General features: G+C 59.6%; 2 protein-coding genes across 4 annotated transcripts in view; one reads left to right on the forward strand and one right to left on the reverse strand.

Moving 5' to 3' along the window:
• The window catches only part of DENND4A (DENN domain containing 4A), a 109,835-nt gene extending 107,836 nt beyond the window's left edge, over positions 1-1,999 (forward strand). For all 3 annotated transcript variants that reach the window (XM_060174291.1, XM_060174292.1, XM_060174293.1), the window contains one exon: positions 1,208-1,999. In XM_060174291.1, the coding sequence (XP_060030274.1) occupies positions 1,208-1,344 (137 nt within the window). In that variant the 3' untranslated portion in view covers positions 1,345-1,999. The remainder of the gene's footprint in view (positions 1-1,207) is intronic.
• An 8,074-nt stretch (positions 2,000-10,073) lies between these two features.
• SLC24A1 (solute carrier family 24 member 1) overlaps positions 10,074-22,165 on the reverse strand; it is a 33,696-nt gene continuing 21,604 nt past the window's right edge. Inside the window, exons 7-9 of the mRNA XM_060175707.1 lie at positions 14,934-15,023; positions 10,722-10,888; positions 10,074-10,442 (exon numbers count right to left, since the gene is read on the reverse strand). Coding sequence (XP_060031690.1) covers positions 10,193-10,442; positions 10,722-10,888; positions 14,934-15,023 — 507 coding nt within the window. The 3' untranslated portion in view covers positions 10,074-10,192. The remainder of the gene's footprint in view (positions 10,443-10,721; positions 10,889-14,933; positions 15,024-22,165) is intronic.

Here is a 22,165-nt window from a genome sequence, read left to right on the forward strand (position 1 = left end):
TTATTTACTGGACAGAGACAGCCAGAAATCGAGAGGGAAGAGAGGGAGATAGAGAGGGAGAGTGGAAGTCACCTGCAGCCCTGCCTCACCACTCACATAGCTTTCCCATCCAGGTGGGGGCCGGGGGCTCGAACCCAGGTCCTTGCGCACCGTAACGTGCGCGCGCTCAACCTGGTGCACCGCCACCCGGCCCCGAGACTAAGGACTTTATTCTCAGGTCTCTTAATAAATAGCAGAGCCATATTTGAATCTCTTGCCTTCACTATTGAACCCTGTCACCAAGAACATTGAGCTTGTTTCAGCAAAGTATCAACAAGGTCACCGAACGTATTGTGCAAATGCCTGACTTGATTAGTTCACCACCTTCTTCTCCCAGCTCTTATGTGGGCCTGAGTTTCCACATTCAAGTCATAAGAAAGGACAGAAATAGCCGCTGTAGACAGAAAGGAAGGAAGGGAAGGGAGGAGGAAAGAAGGGGAGATGGTTTGTCGGGCACTGAGAAACCCAGGCAGAGCGTGAGCATTCAACAGGCTGGTGAAAGTAACCATTGGTGCACACGGCCCCTCTCGCGGACTGGTGCTGGCTCCTGCTCCCCCGAATGGCCTTAAGCACTGAGCCACATAGGGGCCAAGGGACGGCTCCCAGCTCCCTGTGGAGCGAACAGTGTGTGAGGCCCTGGCTCCGGCCCACAAGGGAGCCTAGAGACGATGGGAGTGCCGCGGTGCCTCCCAGCTCTGCCCGCATCTCTCCTCCCCTCTCCAAGTTTATATAAGGAGGTGGGGCGGGGAAGGCCACTCCATGCTGTCACCATGCTCAAGGCCCCGGCCCATCCTCCGTTCCCCCCAAACCCCAGCTCTCACTTAAAAAATAACCAGCGAAGCCAAGTAGCAGTGGCCAGGAGTTAGGAGGAGGGAGAGTTCAGAATTGTGGTTTAGTGGGTGCAGAGATTCAGTCTCACAGGACGGAGTTAGCAGGTAGAGGTGTCAAGCCTGCAGAGACAGCTCATGAGAGAGGGTGCATGGCACGGTGTGCACACAGCCCAGCTTCAAGCCCCTGGTGCCATGTAGGAATGCCCTAGAGCTCAAAGGTCCCCGTGCCAGCTCTGCTACTTCTTGGCAGGGTCCCTCCTCGGCCCACAGGGTGGGGCTTCTGAAATATCAGAGTCGGGCGTTAGGAGTACCCACTGTTTGCTCACCTGCCTTTGCAGATGCGTTTGATAAAGAGTACAAGATGGCGTATGGCCGTCTCACGCCAAGTCAAGTCAAGAGTACACGCGACTGTGACAGACCCCCCAGCACCGGGGTGATGGAGTGTCGGAAGACCTTCGGAGAACCTTATCTTTAACATGTGCATGTGCGCACACGTGTGTGTGTGTGTGTGTGTCTGCGTGTGCAAGTGCGTGTGAGTGTGCGTGTGCAAGTGTGTGTGCGTGTGCGAGTGTGTGCGTGTGCGAGTGTGTGTGTGAGTGTGCAAGTGTGTGTGTGATTGTCTGTGTGTGCATGTGTGCCTGTGAGCTCTCCCCAAATGTATAGTCAGTGTATAAAATGCCACTTTTAGACTCTCAACCTTTAACCCTCAGTCTCCAGTGACACGTCTGTAAATGTTTCCAGAAGTCCAGCCGAGCTGACATGCCAAACGCTCAGAGCGACAGGCAGGATGAACCACTTTGCTTCACATTTCCCACGCCACCCTCGCCTCCCGCCTATAACAAGTCATTAAGTGTTTCCCTGACGAGAAAATCCCTAGACGAAAGTACTTCCTGTAAAATAAGATGAACATTTGATGGTTTATCTTGCAAGGGGGGAGATTGAAAAAATGATGTATGAAGCCTAAACAAATGTAAGATAAAAAGAGGTTTTGGTTTTCATAGATTATTCAAATGTTTTGACCATGGAGTTGTATTATACATATTTTAAACTGTTTATAGTAAGTTGATATTTTTTTAATTTTTAAAACTACATAGAGCAAACTGAAAATGAACTGAAACTTAACAAAGTAAGCAGTGGCGTCCTTATTTTTCCTTATCTGCTGCTATTTGAAGTCGTTAGAACCACCGCAGGGCTCTGTCCGTTTGACATCACTCGGGAAAATGAACAAGAAATGCTCACACTAGTGTGGGGATTGTCCTAGCACTCCCAGTCGGTCCCAGAGCCTGACTGCCCCTATGAACCATGTCAGGGCCACCGCGGCCCATGCCAGCTCACGGAGCCTGTGGAAGGACAGACAAGGAGGTTGCCTCTCATCCCAGGACTCCCCTCCCTCGCGCCCTCCCCTACCAAGTCCCGCCTCGGGCACACAGGGGGGACACAGCCTCCAAAGCCAAATGCCGACGTCCATGTTCACGTTCTCTGTGAACTCCCAGGTCGAGAATCTCCTCCATCCCAGATCTCACCTTTATTTTAGTGTCTAAGCTGTCAAGTAGGACACAAGTGTCCTATAAAACATTTATCTGGAATATGACCTTCTGGAGTATTCTGTTAATGTCACACACACACACACCGAAAGTACTTTTTCACAAACTAGAGAAAGAGCAACCCCCTAAAAGTGTAGCCAGGGGAGTCGGGCGGTAGCACAGCGGGTTAAGCGCAGGTGGCACAAAGCACAAGGACCGGCGTAAGGATCCTGGTTTGAGCCCCCGGCTCCCCACCTGCAGGGGAGTCACTTCACAGGCGGTGAAGCAGGTCTGCAGGTGTCTGTCTTTCTCTCCCCCTCTCTGTCTTCCCCTCCTCTCTCCATTTCTCTCTGTCCTAGCCAACAACAACATCAATAACAACAACAATAATAGCTACAACAATAATAAAAAGACAACAAGGGCCACAAAAGGGAAAATAAATAAAAATTTTTTTAATTAAAAAAAAAAAAAAACCTGCAGCCAGGTAGTATTTCCCATATTGATGAACGTGGCTTTTTCAGTAAGCCGTCAGGATCGGAACTTGTGGAAACTGAAATCCAGAGCTGAGCCGAGAAAGCGCATATGGAGGTCCCACCAGCCTCGGGGACAGAGGCCCGTCGGGGGGCGCTCACGCCTCTGGTCTGGGCGGTGACTTCTGAGAAGCCGCGAGCTACACCCGCAGCTTTTCAGCCCGCACACACTGTCTCTCAGGAAGGAATCCTCCAGCCGATCCCGATCCCAAAGAAGTGAGAAAGGCGAGGGGTCCAGCCGACGCGGGGGGCGGGGGGGAGCCACCGAGGCCGACTCCCGGAGGCCAAGAGCTGGAGCTGCCGTGACATGACAGGCGCTCGTGGAGAGGCAGCCGTGAGGCGTCGGGCCGCCGTGTGGGGCTCACCTCCCTGCTGGAGGGAGAGCTGTCTCTTCCTCCGACTGCTGCAGCCGCGCCGGGTTCTCAGTCTCTGGGCCGCTGTCCCATGAGGGCCACACAGATGGTAGCTGAGGCCGTGGCACAGGCCACAGATGTCTTTCCGCTCAGGCTGCTGGGGTCCCTTTCTGGTTCTTTTGAATGGTGTTTGGATCTTAGCCCCTATAAACCAACCGACGGTTTTCGCTATGCTGTTTCATTTTTCTCCACCACAATCAGTATGTCAAAATCAGAGTTCGTTGATCTCCCTCTCCCCGCCCAAAAAAAATTGAGGTAGGGACCAATCCTCACGGTTCACACTGTCATGTTTCTTTCCCCCACACCAAGTTTTATCCCCCCCCCACTTTTAATCCCCAGAGAATACTATTTGCACATTCTGTCTTCATTATTATTACTATTATTGGATAGAGGCAATTTGAGGGAGGCAGATGGAGAGAGCGAAAGAGGCAGAGACCTGAAGCTCTGCTTCACTCATGAAGCTTGCCCCCTAAAGGGTGGGGTCCAGGGGCTTGAACCCAGGTCCTTGTGCACTTAACCAGGTGCCTCCCACCCCGCATTCGGTCTGTATTGAAAATAAAGCTAGGCATGAATCGACAGTGGTAAGCCCTTCTCGGGGGTTGGGGGACGCCAGACTAGCATCATCTTTTTAAAACCTTCTCCCTGTTTCCCTTTGGTCTCTCTGCTGACCAGACATTTGAGAGAATCGTGTTGATGGGCTCAGCCCTTGCTACGAGGCCTGCCTCTGACTCTGTCGCCCGTTTCGCGTCTGTGTCCATCTGTTGAACATAAACCAGGCTGTGCCTTGGCCTCCCGGGGCCTCCGTGCCCGCACCCCCCATGTGTCGGCAGTGCTCTCCGCCTCCACCTTCACCTTCAGCTCCATCTCTCTTTGCACCATCTCTCCACAGAGACATTTCCTTTCCCTCCTGCTGCCAGATAGGGATTCTTGTCACTTTGCATCTTCTGGATTTTCTTTCTTTTGTTTTTCTGATTTTTGAAGAGTGTTTCTTCACTTCGAAATCCCAAGACCACTAGTTTATTTCATCACGTCTCTTCTCAGTTGCCGCTAGACAGTAAACGCCTGTGATCACGGTCGATACTCATGGTCAGCCGCCCGGGGTCAGCCTGCGGAACCTCTGTGCCTCAGCTCCTAGTCAGACGACAGCCAGCCGCCCACAGTGGCCTGTGAGTGTCAGCTCTGTTTTCACTTGTCCGCCTGGAACTTGGCTCTTGGGCACTTGCCCTCAAGGCAGGAAGGGAAGGCTGCCTCTGTCTTTGGCCTGCTGTCATGGCTGGACTCATGCTCTGCCCTTCCTGCCTTCAGAATGGGATTCTTCCTCTCCTGGTCCCCTGGCATCTACTTCCTGTCCCCTCAGGCCACCTTCTCCCAGCCTTAGAGTCAATCTTTCTGCTGCCTAGGTTATTTGGGAGAGCACAGACTCATGGAGGCATTTCTCCCTCTGACTGCAAGCTCCACGCATCCATACTTATTCTCTGAGCTAGTCACAGTGTCCTCTGCCAGAGTCAACTCAGCCCTGGGCCAGCAGGATAGCCCACCTAGACAGTGTGCCCTGCCCGGGCTGAGTCCAGCCCCCACCACTGGAGACAGCATCACTGGAGACAGAGCTGTGCTACCTATCCCCTCCCTCTCCCTCTCCCCCCCCTTTCTCCCTCTCTCTCTGACTCTACTGTATCCGAAAAGAATTGGCTCGGGAGTCGGGTGGTAGCTCAGTGGGTTAAGTGCAGGTAGCACAAAGCTCAAGGACCGGCATAAGGATCCCTGTTCGAGCCCCCAGCTCCCCACCTGCAGGGGAGTCGCTTCACACGCGGTGAAGCAGGTCTGCAGGTGTCTGTCTTTCTCTCTCTCCCCCCTCCATCTTCCCCTCCCTCTCTCCATTTCTCTCTGTCCTGTCCAACAATGACGGCATCAATAATAACTATAACAATAAAACAAGGAAACAACAAAACAACAAAAGGGAACAAATAAATATCTTTAAAAACTAAAAAGAAAAAAATTGGCTCAGAGCAGTAAAGTCCTGGTGAGAACAAAACAGGCTTTCTTGGGATTTGGGGAGGTTTTGTTTTGTTTTGTTTGTTTTTGCCTCCACCGTTACTGTTGGGGCTTGGTGCCGGCAATGAATTACTGCTCCTGGAGGCCATTTTTTCCATTTTGTTGGACAGGACAGAGGAATTGAGAGAGAAGGAGAAGATAGATACAAAAGGACGCTTGGGGCTGGAGTAGACAGCATAATGGTTATGCAAAGTGACTCTCGTGCCTGAGGCTGACCCCAGAGTCCTAGGTTCAGTTCCCAACACCACCATAAGCCAGAGCTGAACAGAGCTCTGGTTTAACATAAAGAGAGATAGGAATCAGGTGGTAGCGCAGCGGGTTAAGCGTACGTGGCGTGAAGCGCAAGGACTGGCGTAAGGATCCCGGTTCGAGCCCCCGGCTCCTCATCTGCAGGGGAGTCACTTCACAGGTGGTGAAGCAGGTCTGCAGGTGTCTGTCTTTCTCTCCCCCCTCTCTGTCTTCCCCTCCTCTCTCCATTTCTCTCTGTCCTATCCAACAACGACAACAACAATAATAACTACAACAATAAAACAACAAGGGCAACAAAAGGGAAAATAAATAAATATAAAAAGAGAGAGAAGGATGCTTGTGAAGTGTCCCCCCTGCAGGTGCAGAGCTGGGGGTTCGAACCCAGATCCTTGCACAGGTCCTTGTGCTTAATACTTTGTGTGCTTAACCGGGTGCGCCACCACCTGGCCCCCAAAAACAGACTTTCTAGGCTGAATGAATCACCTATATAAGCAAAGTGTGGGGCAGGGGAGATAGCAGAATGGTTATGCTAAGACTCTCATGCCTGAGGCTCCGAAGTCCCAGGTTTGCATGTGAGGGAGATCTGGCTGCAACACCTGTCACCCCACTGATCGCCAGGGTTGATGTGGCTGATCTGGCTGGCTGGGCGGGTGTCCCCTTTCCCCCTCACCGTCCCATGTGCGTCCCTCCTGAAGCTGTGTGCTCGGTCGAAGAGGACGGCCTCCCCGAATACAGACGGACCGGTCTTGGGTCGAGGGTGTACGAGTCGCTGCGCTCCCCTGCCAGGACCTCCAGACAAGCTCCCAAGGTCCAGAGTCCAGGTTCAATCCCCTGAGCCACCATAAGTCAAAGATGAGCAGGGCTCTGGTAAAATAAGTAAACAAAACTTGTGGCCGGGCTGTGGTTCACCTGCTTGAGTGCACATGTTACCGTGCCCAACCCGGGTTCAAGATCTTGCTCCCCATGGGCAGGAGGGAAGCTTCAGGGCTGAAGGTGTCTCATTCTCTTACCCTCCCTATCTCTCCATCCCCTCTCAATTTTTCTCTGTCCTATCAAATCAAATTTAAAAAGATAAGAAAAAAAGGGGAGGGTGGTTCAGGAGGGGGCACAGTGGATAATGCGTTGGCTTCTCAACCAGGAGGTCCCGAGTTCAGTCCTGGCAGCACATGCACCAGTGATGGCTGGTTCTTTCTCCTGTATTTCTCATGAATAAAGAAATTCGGTTTTTTTAAATATTTATTTATTTTTCCTTTTGTTGTCCTAGTTTAACATTGTTGTGGTTATTGATGTCGTTGTTATTGGATTGGACAGAGAGAAATGGAGAGAGGAGGGGAAGACAGAGAGGGGGAGAGAAAGACAGACACCTGCAGACCTGCTTCACCGCCTGTGAAGTGACTCCCCGGCAGGTGGGGAGCCGGGGGCTCGAACCAGGATCCTTACGCCGGTCCTTGTGCTTTGCGCCATGTGCACTTAACCCACTGACTACCGCCCGACTCCCAAGTAAAGAAATTCTTTAAAAAAAAGGAAAAGAAAAGAAAAAAGGGGGGAGATACTAAGGAAAGTGTTTCTGGGTATAACAGGCTATGACTTGCCCCATGTAGCTGCAGATCAGTGTAGCTGTCAAATGAGAGAACTCTCTCCCACTTGACCTCCAAATATGATATAGTCTTAATACATGACAGCTACGTTACAATGCACAAGGACCCAGTTCAAGCCCCCGGTCCCCACCTGTAGGGGGAAAGCTTCACGAGCAGTGGAGCAGGGCTGCAGGATCTCTGTCTCTTTGCTTCTCTCTGTCTTCCCCTCCCCTCTTGATTTCTCCCTCTGTCTCTGCCCAATAATAAAATATTTGAAAAAGAGGGGGTCGGGTAGTAGCGCAGCGGGTTAAGCGCACATAGTACTAAGCACAGGTTACCAGATCAAGGATCCTGGTTTGAGCCCCTGGCTCCCCACCTACAGGGGGTCGCTTCACAGTGAGGCAGGTCTGCAGGTGTCTCTCTTTCTCTCCCCCTCTGTCTTCCCCTCCTCTCTCAATTTCTCTCTGTCGTATCCAAAAGAGAGAGAGAGAGAGATCCTGATGTCTTCCTTCTCCTTCTGGAGAGTCTCTGTTTCCCTCTCCCTCTCCCCATGACCCAGCTTTCAGGGCCTGACCCTCCTGCCACTGAGCCGCCTTTCCTGCAGAGAAGCACCTGCCGGGCGGGGCTGTGGGGAGGCAGGTGGAGCCATTTCTGCGTCAGCTGGCTGCTACCTCATCACGCTCTGGAGCTCACTGTCCACCGCCCCTGCGCACTCAGGCTCCCTGAGGATAGCGTGACTCCAGGACGGTGTCCCCAGGCCCCGGCACACCCTCCTGTCACCCAGGGCACGGGCGCTCCCTCCAGCAGGGGTAGGGTGTGGAGTTTCTCCGTTGAGTCACCGTCGGAGCCACCACCACCCCTGCCTGTCGGGGGGTCCCCATGCTTCATCCTCTGCCCTAAGGGTTCCAGTCAAGTAACCCAAAGACAGGGACTGGACCCATCCGTCTCGGCGGAATTAAACACCGTGAGGACTCCTGGTTGGATTGGATTTTAATAAACGTCATTTCCAAAGACCAGGACTCCCAGGCTAACAGGGGCACGGGTTAAATGGCCCCATTCACCTCAGATGGTGGGCTGGGAGGGCCTGGCTCAGGCCCAGATTGCTGCCTTGCGCAAGGGAGGCCCTGGGTTCGATTCCCAGCACCACAGGACAACAACCGGGATATCTCCACACATGGTGAGCCATGCTCCCCGCTCGATCCACCTCCGTCTCTCCGATCAAGTCAATCAAGTGAAATTAGGGGCCAGGGCGGCGGCTCAGCCAGAGGGCACAGGCCCATGAGAAAGGACCGTGCCGCAGTGCTGAGCCCAGTGCTACTCTGCTGGACGTGACTCCAGGCAGACCTCCGCCCCCTCGCCGGTCCTGCTGTGGCTTCTTGACTGACAGCGGCGGGCAGAGACTCGCTCACAGGGACCCTTAAGCCCCTACAGTTAGAAAACAGCAAAGGCTCTTCCTTCTGGCTGGCTGGCTGGAAGTGGTGATTCGGTGACGTGCTGTCCTGTCGTCCTCTGGGGGAATTTCTCCTCAGAAGGGCCTCGAGACCCTCTTCTGAGCAGCCCTAGGCGGACACAGAATTAGCCTGGCTGCCTTGGAGCTCTGGCCACCTGGTTTGCGGCTACTGGCTCTGGACACATTTTTCTCTTTATTATCTCTGTCATCACCAGGGCCTCATCACTCCAGGCTGACTTTATCAGAGAGAGAGAGAGACAAAGAGACCGCAGCACCAAGGCTTCCTCCAGTGCGGTGGAGGCCAGGCTCGAACCTGGGTCTCACACACAGCAAGCAGGGGCTCTCCTCAGGTGAGCTCTTTTGCTGCCCCCTCCTCCAACTCTTCGTAACCATCTTCCCATCAGCTCTGAGAATTGCAGGGGGGTGGCAGGGTGGGGGGGATTTGAACACGCTTCTCAGAGACCACAGCAGCAACTGGCACTGCCATCGGCAGTCTACACCCCACTGGCTGTGATGTGTGGTGAGTCCTGCTTCCTGGGGGGCGTGTGGGTCTTGACACCCACCTGTGGCCTAGCCTGCAGTGCTCAGGAGCCTGATGGAGCCCCCATCTTGGGGATAGCAAAGGAGGGGTGGGAGCTAGCTGGCGGGGCAGCCCTTCAGGACACTCAGGAGACCAGCCATGAGGGTCTGAGCACCCCCTGTCCCCCACACCCATTATCTCCCTGCCTGCGAGCTCCTGGCTGGGGTCCAGCCTCTGTGGGGCTGTAGGTGTTTCTGAAGGTAACTACAGCCATGACCGTGTGTACCCCAGGCCCCCCAACCAGTAGGCCCGGTTCAGACACAGAGCAGGAGATGAGCCCCCGTCCCCTGCTCAGATGGACACGGGGCAGGAGATGATCCCCCATCCCTGGCTCAGACAGACACAGAGCAGGAGATGATCCCCCGTCCCCAGTTCAGACAGACACGGGGCAGGAGGTGAGACCCCGTCCCCTGTTCAGATGGACACGGGACAGGAGATGAGCCCCTGTCCTCGGTTCAGATGGACACGGGGCAGGAGATGATCCCCCGTCCCCAGTTCAGACAGACACGGGGCAGGAGATGAGACCCCGTCCCCTGCTCAGACGGACACGGGGCAGGAGATGAGCCCCCGTCCCCTGCTCAGACAGACACGGGGCAGGAGATGAGACCCCGTCCCCTGCTCAGACGGACACGGGGCAGGAGATGAGCCCCCCATCCCTGGCTCAGACAGACACGGGGCAGGAGATGAGCCCCCGTGCCCAGTTCAGACAGACACGGGGCAGGAGATGAGCCCCCCATCCCTGGCTCAGATGGACACGGGGCAGGAGATGATCCCCCATCCCTGGCTCAGATGGACACGGGGCAGGAGATGATCCCCCGTCCCCAGTTCAGACGGACACGGGGCAGGAGATGAGACCCCGTCCCCTGTTCAGACGGACACGGGGCAGGAGATGAGACCCCGTCCCCAGTTCAGATGGACACAGAGCAGGAGATGAGCCCCCGTCCCCAGTTCAGACAGACACGGGGCAGGAGATGATCCGATCCTCGAGCAGGACGCTGATGACCAGGAAGACGAAGTACAGCAGAAACATGGTGAGGCCCAGGACCTTGTTCATGCGCCACTTGCAGGAGGCGATGGAGAAGAGGACGAACAGGAGCATGAGGAAGAGCAGCACGATGGCGCAGAACAGCCCGTTGCTGCTCACGGGCACCGGCCGCAGCCCGTTGAGGACGGAGTAGAGCAGCCAGGGCACCGGCAGGCTGTGGGGGCCGGCGGGGGTGGCCTTCAGAAGCTTGTCACTCCCACCCCCACCCGCACACACACGCACACACACGCACACACACGCACACACACGCACACACACTTGGCTTCAACAAACCAGGACAGTGGAGAGGAAGGCAGCTCTCCGACTGGGCTCTGACAGGGCTGGGAGGGCGGGTTGGGGACGTGGACAGGGATGGGGCTCGTGGCCCAGGGGGACTGGGGGCACGCACCCTGTGATCCCAGGGCGGCCCCAGCAGGGGCACGCACCCACTCACCCCACAGTGATGTCGAAGATGTTGCTGCCCACGGAGCTGGACACGGCCATGTCCCCCAGGCCCTTCCTGGCCACGATGACACTGGTGATGAGGTCAGGGATGGACGTGCCCGCCGCCAGGATGGTCAGACCCATGATCTCCTCCGAGATGCCGATGGTCTCCCCCACCTGGAGACAGAGATAGAGATGGCGGTGAGCATCATGGGAGGGCCCCAGACATCCCCGCACACACAGATTCGGGGGGGGGGACTTGGGGGCCAGTGCTGAGGAGAGGGGTCCCTGCTCTGCACCTGGAGACTGACATCTGTCTCTGACATGCACTTCATCATGCAGCCGCCTACCTCTGCTCCCCAAGATCCCAGAGATCTCTGTCTCCAGCTCCGCTTTGCAGGCCAGGGGCCCCAGCCGTGCCGAAAGCATTCAAGCTTCACCAGGGGGAGAGAAAGAGGGACAGGAACAGGATGGGCACCAGGGAACCGGGTGACAGGAACAGGCCACAAGGACCTGGGTTCAAGCCCCCGCTCACCACACACAGGGGGGAAGTTTCATAAGTGATGAAGCAGGTCTGGAGGTGTCTTTCTCTCTCCCTCTCTATCAGTCCCTCCCCTCTCATTTTTTTTCTCTGTCCTAGCACATAAATAGAAAAAGAGATGGCCTCCAGGAGTGGTGACCTTTAGTGTAGGCGCAGAGCCACAGTGATAACCTTAGAGGCAGTGGAAGGAAGGAAAAGAAAAAACAAGGGAAGAAAAAAGAGAAAAGAGAGAAGAGGAGAGGGGAGGAAGGGGGGGTCACAGGCTGGAAGATGGTTCACCTGGTGCCATGCAGGAGGCTCCGGGTTCAAACCCCAGCACCACATGGGACACCCTGCACAGCACCCAGGGAGCCCATGGAGGGTGGGCAGGGGCTGTGGGGTCTCTCCTCTCTCAGCACCAGGCACAGCACCCAGGGAGCCCATGGAGGGTGGGCAGGGCTATGGGGTCTCTCCTCTCTCAGCACCCTGCACAGCACCCAGGGAGCCCATGGAGGGTGGGCAGGGCTGTGGGGTCTCTCCTCTCTCAGCACCAGGCACAGCACCCAGGGAGCCCATGGAGGGTGGGCAGGGCTGTGGGGTGTCTCCTCTCTCAGCACCAGGCACAGCACCCAGGGAGCCCATGGAGGGTGGGCAGGGCTGTGGGGTCTCTCCTCTCTCAGCACCAGGCACAGCACCCAGGGAGCCCATGGAGGGTGGGCAGGGCTGTGGGGTGTCTCCTCTCTCAGCACCCTGCACAGCACCCAGGGAGCCCATGGAGGGTGGGCAGGGCTGTGGGGTGTCTCCTCTCTCAACACCAGACACAGCACCCAGGGAGCCCATGGAGGGTGGGCAGGGCTGTGGGGTCTCTCCTCTCTCAGCACCCTGCACAGCACCCAGGGAGCCCATGGAGGGTGGGCAGGGGCTGTGGGGTCTCTCCTCTCTCAGCACCAGGCACAGCACCCAGGGAGCCCATGGAGGGTGGGCACGGCTGTGGGGTCTCTCCTATCTCAGCACCCTGCACAGCACCCAGGGAGCCCATGGAGGGTGGGCAGGGCTGTGGGGTCTCTCCTCTCTCAGCACCCTGCACAGCACCCAGGGAGCCCATGGAGGGTGGGCAGGGCTGTGGGGTCTCTCCTGTCTCAGCACCCTGCACAGTACCCAGGGAGTCCCATGAAGGGTGGGCAGGGATGTGGGGTCTCTCCTCTCTCAGCACCAGGCACAGCACCCAGGGAGCCCATGGAGGGTGGGCAGGGCTGGGGTCTGTCCTCTCTCATCACCAGGCACAGCACCCAGGGAGCCCATGGAGGGTGGGCAGGGCTGTGGGGTCTCTCCTCTCTCAGCACCAGGCACAGCACCCAGGGAGCCCATGGAGGGTGGGCAGGGCTGTGGGGTCTCTCCTCTCTCAGCACCAGGCACAGCACCCAGGGAGCCCCATGGAGGGTGGGCAGGGCTGTGGGGTGTCTCCTCTCTCAACACCAGACATAGCACCCAGGGAGCCCATGGAGGGTGGGCAGGGCTGTGGGGTCTCTCCTCTCTCAGCACCAGGCACAGCACCCAGGGAGCCCCATGGAGGGTGGGCAGGGCTGTGGGGTCTCTCCTCTCTCAACACCCTGCACAGCACCCAGGGAGCCCATGGAGGGTGGGCAGGGCTGTGGGGTCTCTCCTCTCTCAGCACCCTGCACAGCACCCAGGGAGCCCCATGGAGGGTGGGCAGGGACTGTGGGGTCTCTCCTCTCTCAGTACCAGGCACAGCACCCAGGGAGCCCATGGAGGGTGGGCAGGGTTGTGGGGTCTCTCCTCTCTCAGCACCAGGCACAGCACCCAGGGAGCCCATGGAGGGTGGGCAGGGCTGTGGGGTCTCTCCTCTCTCAGCACCAGGCACAGCACCCAGGGAGCCCATGGAGGGTGGGCAGGGCTGTGGGGTCTCTCCTCTCTCAGCACCAGGCACAGCACCCAGGGAGCCCATGGAGGGTGGGCAGGACTGTGGGGTGTCTCCTCTCTCAACACCAGACACAGCACCCAGGGAGCCCCATGGAGGGTGGGCAGGGCTGTGGGGTGTCTCCTCTCTCAGCACCCTGCACAGCACCCAGGGAGCCCATGGAAGGTGGGCAGGGCTGTGGGGTCTCTCCTCTCTCAGCACCCTGCACAGCACCCAGGGAGCCCATGGAGGGTGGGCAGGGCTGTGGGGTCTCTCCTCTCTCAGCACCAGGCACAGCACCCAAGGAGCCCCATGGAGGGTGGGCAGGGCTGTGGGGTCTCTCCTGTCTCAGCACCCTGCACAGCACCCAGGGAGCCCATGGAGGGTGGGCAGGGCTGTGGGGTCTCTCCTCTCTCAGCACCCTGCACAGCACCCAGGGAGCCCATGGAAGGTGGGCAGGGCTGTGGGGTCTCTCCTCTCTCAGCACCAGGCACAGCACCCAGGGAGCCCATGGAGGGTGGGCAGGGCTGTGGGGTGTCTCCTCTCTCAGCACCAGGCACAGCACCCAGGGAGCCCCATGGAGGGTGGGCAGGGCTGTGGGGTCTCTCCTCTCTCAGCACCAGGCACAGTACCCAGGGAGCCCCATGGAGCGTGGGCAGGACTGTGGGGTGTCTCCTCTCTCAGCACCAGGCACAGCACCCAGGGAGCCCATGGAGGGTGGGCAGGGCTGTGGGGTCTCTCCTCTCTCAGCACCAGGCACAGCACCCAGGGAGCCCATGGAGGGTGGGCAGGGCTGTGGGGTGTCTCCTCTCTCAGCACCAGGCACAGCACCCAGGGAGCCCATGGAGGGTGGGCAGGGCTGTGGAGTTTCTCCTCTCTTTCTCTACCTGTCTGTTTCACCCTGAAATTTAAAAAAAAAAATGGAAAAAAAATCAGCCAACAAGGCAGTTTCACACAAGCACAAACTGTGACATTGTTTAATAATCAGCCCACATCTGTGACCTTGGGAGAACCACTTCCAATAGAGGAAATGAGGACACAGAACTCTGATGGTGGGAACGGTGTGGAATTATACCCCTGTTAGCTTATAATCTTGTAAATCACTATTAAATCACTAATAAAAAATTTAATGGAAAAGGTGACAATTAGGGGGGCTGGGTGGTAGTGCAGCGGGTTAAGTGCACATGGCACAAAGCACAGGGACCGGCATAAAGACCCCAGTTCCAGCCCCCGGCTCCCCACCTGCTGGGGGGTCACTTCACAGGCAGTGAAGCAGGTCTGCAGGTGTCTGTCTTTCTCTTCCCCTGTCTGTTTTCCCCTCCTCTCCATATCTCTATGTTCTATCCAACAACAACTGCAATAATAACAACGATAAACAATAAGGACAACAAAAGAGAAAAAGGAGCAGTGGATTCGTGGTGCAGGTACCGAGCCCCAGCAATAACCCTGGAGGCAAAAAAAAAAAGTGACATTTTTATGGCACTGCATTTAAAAAACAAGCATGGCAGCCCTGGAGGTGGTGCAGTGGCTAGAGTGACAATCCTGAGTTCAATCCCTGGCATTGGAGTGATGCTCTGGTACTCTCTCCTCTCTTTCTCTCTTAAATAAATCAATACATCTTACTGTTTTTAATGAGTATGACCCAGCATGACTTGTATTTATGGAGCGGGGCAGAGAGAACAACCATGAATAGTCACAAGAGTCTCTCCACATGCCATCAGCACAGTGCCACTTTCGCGAGGCCTGGAAACTCTCACAGGGACAGCCCCACCCCGCCCACTCACCTGGTGGGCCCACCACACCATGAGGTAGGAGAACATGGCAATCCACACGATGGAGCCCAGGAAGGTGAGGATGAAGAACTTGCGGGACTCCTGCTCGGGTATTTGGGAAGAAAGAGAGGTCAGTGCCGGGGCCAGTGGGGGTGGGGGCAAGGTTTGCCGGGGACACCTGGAGAGACCTGGGGGGACCTAGGGAACCTGGAGAGACCTGGAGAGACCTGGAGAGACCTGGGGGACCTGGGGAGACCTGGAGAGAGCTGAGGGGACCTGGGGGACCTAGGGGAACCTGGGGAGACCTGTAGAGACCTGGGGGACCTGGAGAGACCTGGGGGACCTGGAGAGATAGGGAGAGACCTGAGGAGACCTGGGGGACCTGGGGAGACCTGGAGAGACCTGGGGGACCTGGGGGGCCTGGGGAGACCTGGAGATACCTGGGGAGAACTGGGGAGACCTGGGGAGACCTGGAGAGACCTGGGGGACCTGGGGAGACCTGGGAAGACTTGGGGAGACCTGGGGAGACCTGGGGGACCTGGAGAGACCCAGAGAGAGCTGAGGGGACCTGGGGAGACCTGGGGAGACCTGGGGAGACCTAGGGATACCTAGAGAGACCTGGGGAGACCTGGAGAGACCTGGGGGACCTGGGGAGACCTGGGGAGACCTGGGGGGAGCTGGGGGACCTGGGGAGACCAGGGTACCTGGAGAGACCCAGAGAGAGCTGAGGGGACCTGGGGAGACCTGGGGGACCTGGAGAGACCCCGAGAGAGCTGAGGGGATCTGGGGAGACCTAGGGAGACCTAGAGAGACCTGGGGAGACCTGGGGAGACCTAGAGAGATCTGGGGGACCTGGGGAGACCTGGGGGGGAGCTGGAGGACCTGGGGAGACCTGGAGAGACCTGGGGAGACATGGGGAGACATGGAGAGACCTGGGGGACCTGGGGAGACCTGGGGAGATCTGGGGGGAGCTGGAGAGACCTGGAGATACCTGGGGAGACCTGGAGAGACCTGGGGGGGCCTGGGGAGACTTGGGGAGACCTGGGGGGAGCTGGGGGACCTGGGGAGACCTGGAGAGACCTGGGGAGATCTGGGGAGACCTGGGGGGACCTGGGGGACCTGGGGAGACCTAGAGAGACCTGGGGAGACCTGGAGAGATCTGGGGGACCTAGGAAGACCTGGGGAGACCTGGGGGGAGCTGGGGGACCTGGGGAGACCTGGAGAGACCTGGGGAGACCTGGGGAGACCTGGGGGGACCTGGAGGACCTGGGGGACCTGGGGAGACCTGGAGAGACCTAGGGAGACCTGGGGGACCTGGGGGGACCTGGGGAGACTTGGGGAGACCTGGAGAGACCTGGGAAGACCTGGAGAGACCTGGGGAGACCTGGGAGACCTGGGGAGACCTGGAGAGACCTGGGGAGACCTGGAGAGACCTGGGAAGACCTGGAGAGACCTGGAGAGACCGGGGGACCTGGGGGGGCTGGGGAGACCTGGGGAGACTTGGAGAGACCTGGGGAGACCTGGGGGACCTGGGGAGACCTGGAGAGACCTGGGAAGACCTGGAGAGACCTGGGTGACCTGGATAGACCTGGGGAGACCTGGGGGACCTGGGGAGACCTGGGGAGATGTGGGGAGACCTGGGGAGACCTGGAGAGACCTGGGGGACCTAGGGAGACCTGGGGGACCTGAGGGACCTGGAGAGACCTGGAGAGACCTGGGGGACCTGGGGGACCTGGGGGAACCGGGGGAGACCTGGAGAGACCTGGGGGACCTAGGGAGACCTGGGGAGACCTGGGGGGAGCTGGGGGACCTGGGGAGACCTGGAGAGACCTGGGGAGACCTGGGGGGACCTGGGGCTACCTGGGGGACCTGGGGGACCTGGGGAGACCTAGAGAGACCTGGAGAGACCTGGAGAGACCTGGGGAGACCTGGGGAACCTGGGGGACCTGGGGGGACCTGGGGAGACTTGGGGAGACCTGGAGAGACCTGGGAAGACCTGGAGAGACCTGGGGAGACCTGGGAGACCTGGGGAGACCTGGAGAGACCTGGGGAGACCTGGAGAGACCTGGGAAGACCTGGAGAGACCTGGAGAGACCGGGGGACCTGGGGGGGCTGGGGAGACCTGGGGAGACTTGGAGAGACCTGGGGAGACCTGGGGGACCTGGGGAGACCTGGAGAGACCTGGGGAGACCTGGAGAGACCTGGGAAGACCTGGAGAGACCTGGGTGACCTGGATAGACCTGGGGAGACCTGGGGGACCTGGGGAGACCTGGGGAGATGTGGGGAGACCTGGGGAGACCTGGAGAGACCTGGGGGACCTAGGGAGACCTGGGGGACCTGAGGGACCTGGAGAGACCTGGAGAGACCTGGGGGACCTGGGGGACCTGGGGGAACCTGGGGAGACCTGGAGAGACCTGGGGGACCTAGGGAGACCTGGGGAGACCTGGGGGGAGCTGGGGGACCTGGGGAGACCTGGAGAGACCTGGGGAGACCTGGGGGGACCTGGGGCTACCTGGGGGACCTGGGGGACCTGGGGAGACCTAGAGAGACCTGGAGAGACCTGGAGAGACCTGGGGAGACCTGGGGAACCTGGGGAGACCTGGGGGACCTGGGGGGACCTGGGGAGACTTGGGGAGACCTGGAGAGACCTGGGAAGACCTGGAGAGACCTGGGGAGACCTGGGAGACCTGGGGAGACCTGGAGAGACCTGGGGAGACCTGGAGAGACCTGGGAAGACCTGGAGAGACCTGGAGAGACCGGGGGACCTGGGGGGGCTGGGGAGACCTGGGGAGACTTGGAGAGACCTGGGGAGACCTGGGGGACCTGGGGAGACCTGGAGAGACCTGGGGAGACCTGGAGAGACCTGGGAAGACCTGGGGAGACCTGGAGAGAGCTAAGGGGACCTGGGGAGATCTGGAGAGACCTGGGGGACCTGGGGAGACCTGGAGAGAGCTGAGGGGACCTGGGGAGACCTGGGGGACCTGAGGGACCTGGGGAGACCTGGAGAGACCTGGGGGACCTAGGGAGACCTGGGGGACCTGAGGGACCTGGAGAGACCTGGAGAGACCTGGGGGACCTGGGGGACCTGGGGGAACCTGGGGAGACCTGGAGAGACCTGGGGGACCTAGGGAGACCTGGGGAGACCTGGGGGGAGCTGGGGGACCTGGGGAGACCTGGAGAGACCTGGGGAGACCTGGGGGGACCTGGGGCTACCTGGGGGACCTGGGGGACCTGGGGAGACCTAGAGAGACCTGGAGAGACCTGGAGAGACCTGGGGAGACCTGGGGGACCTGGGGAGACCTGGAGAGACCTGGATGACCTGGGGAGACCTGGGGAGACCTGGGGAGACCTGGAGAGAGCTAAGGGGACCTGGGGAGATCTGGAGAGACCTGGGGGACCTGGGGAGACCTGGAGAGAGCTGAGGGGACCTGGGGAGACCTGGGGGACCTGAGGGACCTGGGGAGACCTGGAGAGACCTGGAGAGACCTGGGGAGACCTGGGGGACCTGGGGGGACCTGGGGAGACTTGGGGAGACCTGGAGAGATCTGGGGAGACCTGGGGAGACCGGGGAGACCTGGGAGACCTGGGGAGACCTGGAGAGACCTGGAGAGACCTGGGAAGACCTGGAGAGACCTGGGGGACCTGGAGAGACCTTGAGAGACCTAGGGGACCTGGGGAGACCTGGAGAGACCTGGGGGCCTGGGGGGGCTGGGGAGACCTGGGGAGACTTGGAGAGACCTGGAGAGACCTGGGGGACCTGGGGAGACCTGGAGAGACCTGGGGAGACCTGGGAAGACCTGGAGAGACCTGGGTGATCTGGATAGACCTGGGGAGACCTGGGGAGACCGGGGAGACCTGGGGAGACCTGGGGAGACCTGGAGAGACCTGGGGAGACCTGGAGAGACCTGGGGGACCTAGGGAGACCTGGGGAGACCTGGGGGTAGCTGGGGGACCTGGGGAGACCTGGAGAGACCTGGGGAGACCTGGGGGGACCTGGGGCTACCTGGGGGACCTGGGAAGACCTAGAGAGACCTGGAGAGACCTGGGGAGACCTGGGGGACCTGGGGGGACCTGGGGAGACCTGGGGAGACCTGGAGAGACCTGGGGGACCTGGGGGACCTGGAGAGACCTGGGGAGACCTGGAGAGACCTGGGGGACATGGGGGGCCTGGGGAGACCTGGGGAGACCTGGAGAGACCTGGGGAGACCTGGAGAGACCTGGGGAGACCTGGGGGGAGCTGGGGGACCTAGGGAGACCTGGGGAGACCTGGGGGAGCTGGGGGACCTGGGGAGACCTGGGGAGACCTGGAGAGACCTGGGGAGACCTGGGGAGACCTGGGGAGACCTGGAGAGACCTGGGGAGACCTGGGGGGAGCTGGGGGACCTATGGAGACCTGGGGAGACCTGGGGGGAGCTGGGGGACCTGGGGAGACCTGGAGAGACCTGGGGAGACTTGGGGGGACCTGGGGGACCTGGAGAGACCTGGAGTGACCTGGGGAGACCTGGGGAGACTTGGGGGTCCTGGGGACCTGGGGAGACCTGGGGAGACCTGGGGAGACCTGGGGGGACCTGGGGCTACCTGGGGGACCTGGGGGACCTGGGAAGACCTAGAGAGACCTGGAGAGACCTGGGGAGACCTGGGGGACCTGGGGGGACCTGGGGAGACCTGGGGAGACCTGGAGAGACCTGGGGGACCTGGGGGACCTGGAGAGACCTGGGGAGACCTGGAGAGACCTGGGGGACATGGGGGGCCTGGGGATACCTGGGGAGACCTGGAGAGACCTGGGGAGACCTGGGGAGACCTGGAGAGACCTGGGGAGACCTGGGGGGAGCTGGGGGACCTAGGGAGACCTGGGGAGACCTGGGGGGACCTGGGGAGACCTGGGGAGACCTGGAGAGACCTGGGGAGACCTGGAGAGACCTGGGGAGACCTGGGGGGAGCTGGGGGACCTAGGGAGACCTGGGGAGACCTGGGGGGAGCTGGGGGACCTGGGGAGACCTGGAGAGACCTGGGGAGACTTGGGGGGACCTGGGGGACCTGGAGAGACCTGGAGAGACCTGGGGATACTTGGGGGTCCTGGGGGACCTGGGGAGACCTGGAGAGACCTGGGAGACCTGGGGGGACCTGGGTATACCTGGGGAGACCTGGAGAGACCTGGGGAGACCTGGAGAGACCTGGGGGACCTAGGGAGACCTGGGGAGACCTGGGGGGACCTGGGGGACCTGGGGAGACCTGGAGAGACCTGGGGAGACTTGGGGGGACCTGGGGGACCTGGGGAGACCTGGAGAGACCTGGGAGACCTGGGGGGACCTGGGTATACCTGGGGAGACCTGGAGAGACCTGAGGGACCTGGGGGGCCTGGGGAGACCTGGAGATACCTGGGGAGAACTGGGGAGACCTGGGGAGACCTGGGGGGACCTGGGGGACCTGGGGAGACCTGGAGAGACCTGGAGAGACCTGGAGAGACCTGGAAGGACCTGGAGAGACCTGGAGAGACCTGGAAGGACCTGGAGAGACCTGGGGGACCTGGGGAGACCTGGGGAGACCTGGGGAGACCTGGAGAGACCTGGGGAGACCTGGGGAGACCTGGAGAGACTTGGAGAGACCTGGGAGACCTGGAGATTTCTGGGGAGACCTGGAGAGACCTGGAGAGACCTGGGGAGACCTGGAGAGACCTGGGGGACCTGGGGAGACCTGGGGAGACCTGGGGAGACCTGGGGAGACCTGGAGAGACCTGGGGAGACCTGGGGAGACCTGGAGAGACTTGGAGAGACCTGGGAGACCTGGAGATTTCTGGGGAGACCTGGAGAGACCTGGGGAGACCTGGAGAGACCTGGGAGACCTGGGGGGACCTGGGTATACCTGGGGAGACCTGGAGAGACCTGAGGGACCTGGGGGGCCTGGGGAGACCTGGAGATACCTGGGGAGAACTGGGGAGACCTGGGGAGACCTGGGGGGACCTGGGGGACCTGGGGAGACCTGGAGAGACCTGGAGAGACCTGGAGAGACCTGGAAGGACCTGGAGAGACCTGGAGAGTCCTGGAAGGACCTGGAGAGACCTGGGGGACCTGGGGAGACCTGGGGAGACCTGGAGAGACCTGGGGAGACCTGGGGAGACCTGGAGAGACTTGGAGAGACCTGGGAGACCTGGAGATTTCTGGGGAGACCTGGAGAGACCTGGGGAGACCTGGAGAGACCTGGGGAGACCTGGAGAGACCTGGAGAGACCTGGGGAGACTTGGGGGGACCTGGGGGACCTGGGGAGACCTGGAGAGACCTGGGAGACCTGGGGGGACCTGGGTATACCTGGGGAGACCTGGAGAGACCTGAGGGACCTGGGGGGCCTGGGGAGACCTGGAGATACCTGGGGAGAACTGGGGAGACCTGGGGAGACCTGGGGGGACCTGGGGGACCTGGGGAGACCTGGAGAGACCTGGAGAGACCTGGAGAGACCTGGAAGGACCTGGAGAGACCTGGAGAGACCTGGAAGGACCTGGAGAGACCTGGGGGACCTGGGGAGACCTGGAGAGACCTGGGGAGACCTGGGGAGACCTGGGGAGACATGGGGAGACCTGGGTTGACGTGGGGGACCTGGAGACTGCCAGGATTCTTCTGTCTCCACCGGGTTCTGGGCCCTGCTGGGGGAGTCCCAGCAGCAGGTGCAGAGAGCACTCTGGTTGTGAGGGAGAGGCCACAGCAGCATCGTCCAGATTCTAATCAAGTAACAGGGCTGCAGAGATAGCTCTCAGGGGAGGGTGCCTGTCTTGCTGTGTGTGCAATGTGCCAGATTCAAACCCTGACACCACACGGCAGTGCTACAGCACCGGGGGAAGGTCTGGTGCACGGTGTCTCTCCCCACATCTCTGTGTCTCTGAATATATGCGCGAGGCCCCAGCTCCATAAAAGTCAGAAGGAATCAGAGGGCCAGGGAGACAGTGTAGCCACAGCACACAGCACTTGCATTCAGAGTTCCAGGTTCAGAAGAATCTGGTAGAGCACACACGCTACCATGCACAGGGACCTGGGTTCAAACCTCCCATCCCCACCTGCAGGGGAGAAGCTTCATGAACGGTGAACAGGGCTGCAGGCTTCTGGCTATCTCTCTCTCCCCCTTCCCTCCCTCTCAATTTCTCTCTGTTCTACCAAATAGAAAAGAAAGGGGGTGTGGAGAACCCTGGCTGCCAGGAGCTGCAGGTTCATGTGTAAAACAGAGCCCCAGCAATAACCCTGATGGAAATAAAATAT

This window comes from Erinaceus europaeus, chromosome 16, assembly GCF_950295315.1.
Source record: "Erinaceus europaeus chromosome 16, mEriEur2.1, whole genome shotgun sequence".
Taxonomy (NCBI): Eukaryota; Metazoa; Chordata; class Mammalia; order Eulipotyphla; family Erinaceidae; genus Erinaceus; species Erinaceus europaeus.